Source organism: Panulirus ornatus, chromosome 45 (assembly GCF_036320965.1).
Source record: "Panulirus ornatus isolate Po-2019 chromosome 45, ASM3632096v1, whole genome shotgun sequence".
NCBI lineage: Eukaryota > Metazoa > Arthropoda > Malacostraca > Decapoda > Palinuridae > Panulirus > Panulirus ornatus.
The window spans coordinates 10,876,422-10,890,999 of NC_092268.1; the positions used below are offsets into that span (position 1 = coordinate 10,876,422).

The 14,578-nt window shown below is 44.2% G+C and overlaps 1 protein-coding gene across 1 annotated transcript in view; it reads left to right on the plus strand.

Moving 5' to 3' along the window:
* Nucleotides 1-14,176, plus strand: part of LOC139762957 (uncharacterized) — a 66,850-nt gene extending 52,674 nt beyond the window's left edge. The window contains exon 4 of the mRNA XM_071688282.1: nucleotides 13,997-14,176. Within this exon, the coding sequence (XP_071544383.1) occupies nucleotides 13,997-14,176 (180 nt within the window). The remainder of the gene's footprint in view (nucleotides 1-13,996) is intronic.
* The last annotated feature ends 402 nt before the right edge of the window (nucleotides 14,177-14,578 follow it).

Genomic DNA, 14,578 nt, shown 5'->3' on the forward strand with positions numbered 1-14,578 from the left:
TATATCCCAACCATCAGTATATCCCAACCATCAGTACACCCAACCATCAGTATATCCCAACCATCAGTAATCCCAACCATCAGTATATCCCAACCATCAGTACATCCCAACCATCAGTATATCCCCAACCATCAGTACATCCCAACCATCAGTATATCCCCAACCTCAGTATATCCCAACATCAGTTATATCCCAACCATCAGTACATCCCAACCATCAGTACATCCCAACCATCAGTACATCCCAACCATACGGTATCCCAACAATCAAGGATATTGACTACGATGATATATTCCAAGTATGTATCCCAACCATCAGTATATCTCAACCATCAGTACGTCCCAACCATAGGGTATCCCAACCATCAGTGTATCCCAACCATCAGTATATCCCGACCATCAGTATATCCCAACCATCAGTACATCCCAACCATCAGTACATCCCAACCATCAGTGTATCCCAACCATCAGTACATCCCAACCATCAGTATATCCCAACCATCAGTACATCCCAACCATCAGTACATCCCAACCATCAGTGTATCCCAACCATCAGTACATCCCAACCATCAGTGTATCCCAACCATCAGTATATCCCAACCATCAGTACATCCCAACCATCAGTGTATCCCAACCATCAGTATATCCCGACCATCAGTATATCCCAACCATCAGTACATCCCAACCATCAGTACATCCCACCCATCAGTATATCCCAACCATCAGTATAACCCAACCATCAGTACATCCCAACCATCAGTACATCCCAACCATCAGTACATCCCAACCATCAGTATATCCCAACCATCAGTATATCCCAACCATCAGTATATCCCAACCATCAGTATATCCCAACCATCAGTAGCTATCCCAACCATCAGTCACATCCCAAACCATCAGTACATCCCAACCATCAGTATATCCCAACCATCAGTATATCCCAACCATCAGTACATCCCAACCATCAGTATATCCCAACCATCAGTACATCCCAACCATCAGTACATCCCAACCATCAGTACATCCCAACCATCAGTACATCCCAACCATCAGTAGTATCCCAACCATCAGTACATCCCAACCATCAGTACATCCCAACCTCAGTATATCCCAACCATCAGTATATCCCAACCATCATGTACATCCATACCATCAGTATATCCCAACCATCAGTAATCCAACCATCAGTAACATCCCAACCATCAGTATATCCCAACCATCAGTAGTATCCCAACCATCAGTATCATCCCAACCATCAGTACAGTCCAACCATCAGTATATCCCAACCATCAGTATATCCCAACCATCAGTATATCCAACCATCAGTATATCCCAACCACTAGTGTAACCCAACCATCAGTACACCCAACCATCAGTACATCCCAACCATCAGTATAACCCAACCACAGTACATCCCAACCTCAGTAAAAAAAAAAAAAAAAAAAAAAAAAAAAAAAAAAAAAAAAAAAAAAAAAAAAAAAAAAAAAAAAAAAAAAAAAAAAAAAAAAAAAAAAAAAAAAAAAAAAAAAAAAAAAAAAAAAAAAAAAAAAAAAAAAAAAAAAAAAAAAAAAAAAAAAAAAAAAAAAAAAAAAAAAAAAAAAAAAAAAAAAAAAAAAAAAAAAAAAAAAAGGGGGGGGGGGGGGGGGGGGGGGGGGGGGGGGGGGGGTATATCCCAACCATCAGTATATCCCAACCATCAGTATATCCCAACCATCAGTACATCCCAACCATCAATATATCCCAACCATCAGTATATCCCAACCATCATACATCCCAACCATCAGTAAATCCCAACCATCAGTATAACCAACCATCAGTAATCCCAACCATCAGTATTCCCAACCATCAGTACATCCCAACCATCAGTACATCCCAACCATCAGTGTATCCAACCATCAGTACATCCCAACCATCAGTAATCCCCAACCATCAGTATAACCCAACCATCAGTACATCCCAACCCATCAGTACATCCCAACCATCAGTACATCCCAACCATCAGTATAACCCAACCCATCAGTACATCCCAACCATCAGTACAACCCAACCATCAGTATCTCCCAACCATCAGTATATCCCAACCATCAGTACATCCCAACCATCAGTACATCCCAACCATCAGTACATCCCAACCATCAGTATATCCACCATCAGTTATACCCAACATCAGTAATCCCAACCATCAGTATATCCCAACCATCAGTATATCCCAACCATCAGTATAACCCAACCATCAGTATATCCCAACCATCAGTACATCCCAACCATCAGTATAACCCAACCATCAGTACATCCCAACCATCAGTATATCCCAACCATCAGTACTATCCCAACCATCAGTACATCCAACCATCAGTATAATCCCAACCATTCAGTACATCCCAACCATCAGTATATCCCAACCATCAGTACACCCAACCATCAGTCATCCCAACATCAGTATCCCACCATCAGTACATCCCAACCATCAGTATATCCCAACCATCAGTATATCCCAACCATCAGTACATCCCAACCATCAGTGTATCCCAACCATCAGTACATCCAACCATCAGACATCCCAACCATCAGTATATCCCAACCATCAGTACATCCCAACCATCAGTACATCCCAACCATCAGTACATCCCAACCATCAGTACATCCCAACCATCAGTTCATCCCAACCATCAGGTACATCCCAACCATCAGTACATCCCAACCATCAGTAATCCCAACCATCAGTAAATCCCAACCAACAGTACATCCCAACCATCAGTTATCCCAACCTTCAGTATATCCCAACCATCAGTCATCCCAACAATCAGTACATCCCAACCATCAGTATATCCCAACCATCAGTATATCCCAACCATCAGTACACCCAACCATCAGTACATCCCAACCATCAGTACATCCCAACCATCAGTACATCCCAACCATCAGTATAACCCAACCATCAGTACATCCCAACCATCAGTATAACCCAACCATCAGTACATCCCAACCATCAATATATCCCAACCATCAGTATATCCCAACCATCAGTATATCCCAACCATCAGTATAACCCAACCATCAGTACATTCCAACCATCAGTACATCCCAACCATCAGTATATCCCAACCATCAGTATATCCCAACCATCAGTATATCCCAACCATCAGTACATCCCAACCATCAATATATCCCAACCATCAGTATATCCCAACCATCAGTACATCCCAACCATCAGTATATCCCAACCATCAGTATAACCCAACCATCAGTACATCCCAACCATCAATATATCCCAACCATCAGTATAACCCAACCATCAGTACATCCCAACCATCAGTATAACCCAACCATCAGTACATCCCAACCATCAGTACACCCAACCATCAGTACATCCCAACCATCAGTACATCCCAACCATCAGTACATCCCAACCATCAGTACATCCCAACCATCAGTACATCCCAACCATCAGTATAACCCAACCATCAGTACATCCCAACCATCAGTACACCCAACCATCAGTATATCCCAACCATCAGTATAACCCAACCATCAGTACATCCCAACCATCAATATATCCCAACCATCAGTACATCCCAACCATCAGTATAACCCAACCATCAGTACATCCCAACCATCAATATATCCCAACCATCAGTACATCCCAACCATCAATATATCCCAACCATCAGTATAACCCAACCATCAGTATAACCCAACCATCAGTACATCCCAACCATCAGTACATCCCAACCATCAGTACATCCCAACCATCAGTATAACCCAACCATCAGTACATCCCAACCATCAGTATAACCCAACCATCAGTACATCCCAACCATCAATATATCCCAACCATCAGTACATCCCAACCATCAGTACATCCCAACCATCAGTACATCCCAACCATCAGTATAACCCAACCATCAGTACATCCCAACCATCAGTATAACCCAACCATCAGTACATCCCAACCATCAGTATATCCCAACCATCAGTATAACCCAACCATCAGTACATCCCAACCATCAGTACACCCAACCATCAGTACATCCCAACCATCAGTACATCCCAACCATCAGTACATCCCAACCATCAGTACATCCCAACCATCAGTATAACCCAACCATCAGTACATCCCAACCATCAGTACACCCAACCATCAGTACATCCCAACCATCAGTACATCCCAACCATCAGTACATCCCAACCATCAGTACATCCCAACCATCAATATATCCCAACCATCAGTATAACCCAACCATCAGTACATCCCAACCATCAGTATAACCCAACCATCAGTACATCCCAACCATCAATATATCCCAACCATCAGTACATCCCAACCATCAATATATCCCAACCATCAGTACATCCCAACCATCAGTACATCCCAACCATCAGTATAACCCAACCATCAGTACATCCCAACCATCAGTACATCCCAACCATCAGTACATCCCAACCATCAGTATAACCCAACCATCAGTACATCCCAACCATCAGTATAACCCAACCATCAGTACATCCCAACCATCAATATATCCCAACCATCAGTATAACCCAACCATCAGTATAACCCAACCATCAGTACATCCCAACCATCAGTATATCCCAACCATCAGTACATCCCAACCATCAATATATCCCAACCATCAGTACATCCCAACCATCAATATATCCCAACCATCAGTACATCCCAACCATCAGTATATCCCAACCATCAGTACATCCCAACCATCAATATATCCCAACCATCAGTACATCCCAACCATCAATATATCCCAACCATCAGTACATCCCAACCATCAGTATATCCCAACCATCAGGGACAATATAGATGATGATAAATTTCAGGTAATAAACTCTGTGTTACCTCTAATGGTTAACCTCACATATTACAATGTAATAATTACACAATAATTACAATGTAATATTACAATGTAATAACTACAAATTACATTGTAATAATTACATATTTCAATGTAATATTATAATGTAATATTACCATGTAATTCATATTACAATCTAATATTACAATGTAATATTACAATGAAATAATTCCATATTATAATGTATTATTACCATGTAATACATATTACAATGTAATATCACAATGTAATAATGACATATTATTATATAATACATATTACACTTAATACTTATAATGCAATATATCATTCCAGCTTTATCTGTAATATTTGTATAAAATTTTCATCATTATCTTTATTTTTCATGAGAATATTTGAGCATTACAAAAATGTTTCATAATAATTCAGACAAGATAGAAATGTTGTGCTGGTCGTGTTTATATTCTTTATAACAACATACATCTAATTATCAACAATTAGGATCCAGGATCGTCTGATATGATCATCATTATATTACCCAAATATGTTCTGATATGATCATCATTATATTACCCAAATATGTTCTGATATGATCATCATTATATTACACAAATCTTCAGTGAATATATCTCATCATATCAATATTATAACGTCATTGTTATATTTCTGTACAGGTTATGTTATCACTTGTTATAATGCGGTATTATTATACTGGCTGGTACAACCATTCACAACATAGACTGTACAACCATGTGTATGTGTGTGTTGTGTGTGTGTGTGAGAGAGAGAGAGAGAGAGAGAGAGAGAGAGAGAGAGAGAGAGAGAGAGAGAGAGAGAGAGAGAGAGAGAGAGAGAGAGAGAGAGAGAGTGTATATAACGTGTTGTATGACGAGTTGTATAGTGTACCTGATTCATGACGTGTTGTATTGTGTGCCTGACTCATGACGTGTTGTGTGCCTGATTCATGGTGTTGTATTGTGAGCCTGACTCATGACGTGTTGTATTGTGTGTCTGATTCATGATGTGTTGTATTGTGTGCCTGACTCATGACGTGTTGTATTGTGTGCCTGACTCATGACGTGTTGTATTGTGTGCCTGATTCATGGTGTTGTATTGTGTGCCTGATTCATGACGTGTTCTATTGTGTGCCTGATTCATGACGTGTTCTATTGTGTGCCTGATTCATAACGTGTTGTATTGTGTGCCTGACTCATGACGTGTTGTATTGTGTGCCTGATTCATGACGTGTTGTATTGTGTGCCTGATTCATGACATGTTGTATTGTGTGCCTGATTCATGACGTGTTGTATTGTGTGCCTGAATCATGACGTGTAGTATTGTGTGCCTGATTCATGACGTGTTGTATTGTGTGTCTGATTCATGACGTGTTGTATTGTGTGCCTGACTCATGACGTGTTGTATTGTGTGCCTGACTCATGACGTGTTGTATTATGTGCCTGACTCATGACGTGTTGTATTGTGTGCCTGAGTCATGACGTGTTGTATTGTGTGCCTGACTCATGACGTGTTGTATTGTGTGCCTGACTCATTCGTGTTGTATTGTTGTGCCATGACTCATGACGTGTTGCATTGTGTGCCTGATTCATGGTGTTATATTGTGAGCCTGACCTCATGACAGTGTTGTATGGTGTGTCTGATGTCATGATGTGTTGTATTGTGTGCCTGACTCATGACGTGTTGTTTGCGTGCCTGACTCATGACGTGTTGTATTGTTGGGGCCTGACTCATGACCGTGTTGTATTATGGTGCCTGACTCATGACGTTTTGTATTGAGTGCCTGACTCATGACGTGTTGTATGTGTGTCTGAATTCATGATGTGTTGTATTTGTGGCCCTGACTCATGAACGTGTTGTATTGTGTGCCGACTCAGATGTGTTGTATTGTGAGCCTGACCTCACTACGTGTTGTATTGTGCGTCTGATCATAATGTGTTTGTATTGTGTGCCTGACTCATGAACGTGTTGTATTGTCTGCCCTGATTGATTGATGTGTTGTATTGTGTGCTTGACTCCATGGACGTGTTGTATTGTGTGCCTGACTCATGACGTGTTGTATTGTGTGCCTGATTCATGACGTGTTGTATTTGTGCTGATCATGACGTGTTGTATTGTGTGCCTGACTCATGACGTGTTGTATTGTGTGCCTGACTCATGACGTGTTGTATTTTGCCTGATTCATGCCCCCCCCCCCCCCCCCCCCCCCCCCCCCCCCCCCCCCCCCCCCCCCCCCCCCCCCCCCCCCCCCCCCCCCCCCCCCCCCCCCCCCCCCCCCCCCCCCCCCCCCCCCCCCCCCCCCCAAAAAAAAAAAAAAAAAAAAAAAAAAAAAAAAAAAAAAAAAAAAAAAAAAAAAAAAAAAAAAAAAAAAAAAAAAAAAAAAAAAAAAAAAAAAAAAAAAAAAAAAAAAAAATGTGTGCCTGACTCAGACGTGTTGTATTGTGTGCCTGATCATGACGTGTTTTGTGTGCCTGATCATGACGTGTTGTATTTGTGCTGATTCATGATGTTGTATGTGTGCCTGATCATGACGTGTTGCTATTGTGTGCCTGAATCATGACTGTTGTATTTGTGCCTGGATCATGACGTGTTGTATTGTGTGCCTGAATACATGACTGTGTTGGAATGTGTGCCTGAACTCATGACGTGTTGTATTGTGTGCCATGACTCATGACGGAATTTTACTGTTGGGCCCATGTCTCAGGACGTGTTGTATTGTGTGCCTCGATCATGACTGTGTTGTACGGGGCCTGACTCATGTCGTGTTGTATTGTGTGCCTGACTCATGACGTGTTGTATTGTGTGCCTGATTCATGACGTGTTGTTGGTGCCCTGATCATGACGTGTTGTATTGTGCCTGACTCATGACTGTTGTTGTGTGCCTGACTCTGATGTCCGTGTGTACTGTGTGCATGGACTCATGATCGTGTATGTACTGTGGGCCTGACTCATGACGTGTTGTATTGTGTGCTTGACTTCATGACGTGTTGTATTATTTGCCTGACTCATGACGTGTTGTATTAGTGTGCCTGACTCATGATGTGGTGTACTGTGGGCCAGACTTCATGACGTGTTGTATCTGTGCCTGGACTCATGACGTGTTGTATTGTGTACCTGACTCTGTGTGTTGTGTGCATGACTCATGGACGTTGTCGTATTGTGTGCCTGACTCAGGACGTGTCGTGTGCCTGGACTCATGACCGTGTTGTATTGTTTGTGCCTGACTCATGACGTGTGTCCTTGTGTGCACTGACTCATGACGTGTTTATTGTTGCCTGACTCATGACGTGTTGTATTGTGTGCCTCTGACTCATGGACGTGTTGTGTGCCTGGACTCAAGACTTGTTGTATTGTGTGCCTCGACTCATGACGTGTTGTATTGTGTAGCCTGACTCATGACGTGTTTTGTGCTGACCTCATGTCGTGTTGTATTGTGTGCCTGACTCATACCGTGTTCGTATGTGTACCCTGACTCATGACGTGTTTGTGTGCCTGACTCATGACGTGTTGTTTTGTGTGCCTGACTCATGACGTGTCGTTTGTGGCCTGACTCAGACGGGTTGATTGTGTGCCTGACTCATGACTGTTGTATTGTGTGCCTGTCTCATGACGTGTTGTGTGCCTGACTCATGACGTGTTGTATTGTGTGCCTGATCATGACGTGTTGTATTTGTGCCTGATTCATGAGTGTTGTATTGTGGCCTGATCATGACGTGTTGTATTTGTGCTGATTCATGAGTGTTGTATTGTGTGCCTGATCATGACGTGTTGTATTGTGTGCCTGATTCATGAGTGTTGTATGTGGGCCTGATCATGACGTGTTGTATTTGTGCCTGATCATGAGTGTTTATGTGTGCTACTAGTGATTCTATCATGACGTGTTGTATGTGTCTGATCATGACGTGTTGTATTGTGTGCCTGATCATGACGTGTTGTATTGTGTGCTGACTCATGAGTGTTGTATTGTGTGCCTGATCATGACGTGTTGTATTGTGTGTCTGATTCATGACGTGTTGTATTGTGGCCTGACTCATGACGTGTTGTATTGTTGCCTGATCATGAGTGTTGTATTTGCTGATCATGACGTGTTGTATTACCTGACTCATGACGTGTTGTATTGTGGCTGACTCATGACGTGTTGTATGTGTGCCTCTGATCATGACGTGTTGTATTGTGTGCCTGACTCATGACGTGTTGTCGTGCCTGACTCATGACGTGTTGTATTGTGTGCCTGACTCATGACGTGTTGTTTGTGTGCTGAATCATGACGTGTTGTATTGTGTGCCCTGACTCATGACGTGTATTGTGTGCCCTGACTCATGACGTGTTGTATTGTGTGCCTGACTCATGACGTGTTGTATTCGTGTGCCTGACTCATGACGTGTGTATGTGTGCTGACTCATGACGTGTATTGTGTGCCTGACTCATGACGTGTTGTATGTGTGCCTGACTCATGACGTGTTGTATGTGTGCCTGACTCATGACGGTTGTCTGTGTGCCTGACTCAATGACGTGTGTATGTGTGCTGACTCATGACGTGTTGTATTGTGTGCCTGAACTCATGACGTGTTGTACTGTGGCCTGGACTCATGACGTGTTGTATTGTGTGCCTGACTCATGACGTGTTTGTATTGTGTGCCTGATCATGACGTGTTGTATTGTGTGCCTGACTCATGACGTGTTGTATTGTGTGCTTGACTCTTGACGTGTTGTGTGCCTGACTCATGACGTGTTGTATTGTGTGCCTGACTCATGACGTGTTGTATTGTGTGCCTGACTCATGACGTGTTGTATTGTGTGCCTGACTCATGACGTGTTGTATTGTGTGCCTGACTCATGACGTGTTGTATTGTGTGCCTGATTCATGACGTGTTGTATTGTGTGCCTGATTCATGACGTGTTGTGTGCCTGACTTATGTCGTGTTGTATTGTGTGCCTAACTCATGACGTGTTGTGGGCCTGACTCATGACGTGTTGTATTGTGTGCCTGACTCATGACGTGTTGTGTGCCTGACTTATGTCGTGTTGTACTGTGTGCCTGACTCATGATGTGTTGTATTGTGTGCCTGACTCATGACGTGTTGTATTGTGTGCCTGACTCATGACGTGTTGTATTGTGTGCCTGACTCATGACTTGTTGTATTGTGGGCCTGACTCGTGACCTGCTGTATGCCTGGCTCATGACGTGTTGTATTGTGTGCCTGACTCATGACGTGTTGTATTGTAGGCCTGACTCATGACGTGTTGTATGCCTGGCTCATGACGTGTTGTATTGTGTGCCTGACTCATGATGTGTTGTATTGTGTGCCTGACTCATGACGTGTTGTATTGTGGGCCTGACTCATGACGTGTTGTGTGCCTGGCTCATGGCGTGTTGTACTGTGTGCCTGACTCACGACGTGTTGTATTGTGTGCCTGGCTCATGACGTGTTGTATTGTGGGCCTGACTCATTATGTGTTGTATGCCTGGCTCATGACGTGTTGTATTGTGTGCCTGACTCATGATGTGTTGTATGCCTGGCTCATGACGTGTTGTATTGTGTGCCTGACTCATGATGTGTTGTACTGTGTGCCTGACTCATGACGTGTTGTATTGTGTGCCTGACTCATGATGAGTTTTACTGTGGGCCTGACTCATGACGTGTTGTATTGTGTGCCTGACTCATGATGTGTTGTACTGTGGGCCTGACTCATGATGAGTTGTACTGTGGGCCTGACTCATGGCGTGTTGTATTGTGTGCCTGACTCATGATGAGTTTTACTGTGGGCCTGACTCATGACGTGTTGTATTGTGTGCCTGACTCATGATGTGTTGTACTGTGGGCCTGACTCATGATGAGTTGTACTGTGGGCCTGACTCATGGCGTGTTGTATTGTGTGCCTGACTCATGACGTGTTGTGTGCCTGACTCATGACGAGTTGTATTGAGTGCCTGACTCATGATGTGTTGTGTGCCTGACTCATGATGTGTTGTATTGTGTGCCTGACTCATGATGTGTTATACTGTGAGCCTGACTCATGACGTGTTGTATTGCGTGCCTGACTCATGACGTGTTGTATTCTGTGCCTGACTCATGACGTGTTGTATTGTGTGCCTGACTCATGATGTGGTGTACTGTGGGCCTGACTCATGACGTGTTGTACTGTGCGCCTGACTCATGATGTGTTGTACTGTGTGCCTGACTCATGACGTGTCGTGTGCCTGGTTCATGACGTGTTGTATTGTGTGCCTGACTCATGACGTGTTGTATTGTGTGCCTGACTCATGATGTGTTGTGCTGTGGGCCTGACTCATGACGTGTTGTACTGTGGGCCTGACTCATGACGTGTCGTGTGCCTGGTTCATGACGTGTTGTATTGTGTGCCTGACTCATGACGTGTTGTATTGTGTGCCTGACTCATGACGTGTTGTGTGCCTGACTCATGACGTGTTGTATTGTGTGCCTGACTCATGACGGGTTGTACTGTGTGCCTGACTCATGACGTGTTGTGTGCCTGACTCATGACGTGTTGTATTGTGTGCCTGACTCATGACGTGTTGTGTGCCTGACTCATGCATGACGTGTTGTATAGTGTGTCTGACTCATGACGGGTTGTACTGTGTGCCTGACTCATGACGTGTTGTATTGTGTGCTTGACTCATGACGTGTTGTATTGTGTGCCTGACTCATGACGTGTTGTGTGCCTGACTCATGACGTGTTGTATTGTGTGCCTGACTCATGACGGGTTGTACTGTGTGCCTGACTCATGACATGTTGTATTGTGTGCTTGACTCATGACATGTGTGATTGACTCATGACGTGTTGTATTGTGTGCCTGACTCATGACGTGTTGTGTGATTGACTCATGACGTGTTGTATTGTGTGCCTGACTCATGACGGGTTTTACTGTGTGCCTGACTCATGACGTGTTGTATTGTGTGCTTGACTCTTGACGTGTTGTGTGCCTGACACATGACGTGTTGTATTGTGTGCCTGACTCATGACGTGTTGTATTGTGTGCCTGACTCATGACGTGTTGTACTGTGTGCCTGACTCAAGACGTGTTGTATTGTGTGGCTGACTCATGACGTGTTGTATTGTGTGCCTGATTCATGACGTGTTGTATTGTGTGCCTGATTCATGACGTGTTGTGTGCCTGACTTATGTCGTGTTGTATCGTGTGCCTAACTCATGACGTGTTGTGGGCCTGACTCATGACGTGTTGTACTCTGTGCCTGACTCATGACGTGTTATGTGCCTGACTTATGTCGTGTTGTATTGTGTGCCTGACTCATGATGTGTTGTATTGTGTCCCTGACTCATGACGTGTTGTATTGTGTGCCTGACTCATGACGTGTTGTATTGTGTGCCTGACTCATGACGTGTTGTGTTGTGTGCCTGACTCATGACGTGTTGTGTGCCTGACTCATGACATGTTGTATTGTGTGCCTGACTCATGATGTGTTGTATTGTGTGCCTGACTCATGATGTGTTGTATTGTGTGCCTGACTCTTGACGTGTTGTGTGCCTGACTCATGACGTGTTGTGTGCCTGACTCATGACGTGTTTTATTGTGTGCCTGACTCATGATGTGTTGTATTGTGTGCCTGAGTCATGATGTGTTGTACTGTGTGCCTGACTCATGACGTGTTGTGTGCCTATCTCATGACGTGTTGTATTGTGTGCCTGACTCATGACGTGTTGTATTCTGTGCCTGACTCATGACGTGTTGTATTGTGTGCCTGACTCATGATGTGTTGTATTGTGTGCCTGACTCATGACGTGTTGTATTGTGTGCCTGACTCGTGACGTGTTGTATTCTCCGCCTGACTCATGACGTGTTGTATTGTGTGCCTGACTCATGACGTGTTGTATTCTGTGCCTGACTCATGATGTGTTGTACTGTGGGCCTGACTCATGACGTGTTGTATGCCTGGTTCATGACGTGTTGTATTGTGTGCCTGACTCATGATGTGTTGTGTGCCTGGCTCATGACGTGTTGTATTGTGTGCCTGGCTCATGATGTGTTGCATTGTGTGCCTGACTCATGACGTGTTGTACTGTGGGCCTGACTCATGACGTGTTCTATACCTGGTTCATGACGTGTTGTATTGTGTGCCTGACTCATGATGTGTTGTATGCCTGGCTCATGACGTGTTGTATTGTGTGCCTGACTCATGATGTGTTGTATGCCTGGCTCATGACGTGTTGTATTGTGTGCCTGACTCATGACGTGTTGTATTTTGTGCCTGGCTCATGACGTGTTGTATTGTGTGCCTGATTCATGATGTGTTGTATGCCTGGCTCATGACGTGTTGTATTGTGTGCCTGACTCATGATGTGTTGTATGCCTGACTCATGACGTGTTGTACTGTGTGCCTGACTCATGACGTGTTGTGTGCCTGACTCATGATGCGTTGTATGCCTGACTCATGACGTGTTGTACTGTGTGCCTGACTCATGACGTGTTGTATTGTGTGCCTGACTCATGACGTGTTGTACTGTGTGCCTGACTCATGATGCGTTGTATGCCTGACTCATGACGTGTTGTACTGTGTCCCTGACTCATGACGTGTTGTACTGTGTGCCTGACTCATGATGTGTTGTACTGTGTACCTGACTCATGACGTGTTGTACTGTGTGCCTGACTCATGACGTGTTGTGTGCCTGACTCATGATGTGCTGTATGCCTGACTCATGACGTGTTGTACTGTGTGCCTGACTCATGACGTGTTGTATTGTGTGCCTGACTCATGACGTGTTGTGTGCCTGACTCATGATGTGTTGTATGCCTGACTCATGACATGTTGTATTGTGTGCCTGACTCATGACGTGTTGTGTGCCTGACTGATGGTGTGTTGTATAGTGCGCCTGATTCAAGATGTGTTGTACTGTGTGCCTGACTCATGACGTGTTGTACTGTGTGCCTGACTCATGACGTGTTGTATTGTATGCCTGACTCATGATGTGTTGTATGCCTGACTCATGATGTGTTGTACTGTCGGCCTGACTCATGACGTGTTGTATGCCTGGTTCATGACGTGTTGTATTGTGGGACTGACAGATGACGTGTCGTGTGCCTCGTTCATGACGTGTTGTATTGTATGTCTGACTCATGACGTGTTGTATTCTGTGCCTGACTCATGTCGTGTTGTAATCTTTGCCTGACAGGTGTTCGGTGTCATGAGGCAGTGGGGGTTGACAGAGGACAACCTACAATCTTGTAACAAATATCAACTGAGAATATTAAACTCAACCAACGAATTTGTGGACCCAGCCAACGTGGATATTGCCATCGCACTTTGCCCTTATGCTACGGTAAGGAGGATCCTGCTCCTTATACTACGATAAGGAGGATCCTGCTCCTTATACTACGATAAGGAGGATCCTGCTCCTTATACTACGATAAGGAGGATCCTGCTCCTTATACTACGATAAGGAGGATCCTGCTCCTTATACTACGATAAGGAGGATCCTGCTCCTTATACTACGATAAGGAGGATCCTGCTCCTTATACTACGATAAGGAGGATCCTGCTCCTTATACTACGATAAGGAGGATCCTGCTCCTTATACTACGGTAAGGAGGATCCTGCTCCTTATACTACGATAAGGAGGATCCTGCTCCTTATACTACGATAAGGAGGATCCTGCTCCTTATACTACGATAAGGAGGATCCTGCTCCTTATACTACGATAAGGAGGATCCTGCTCCTTATACTACGATAAGGAGGATCCTGCTCCTTATACTACG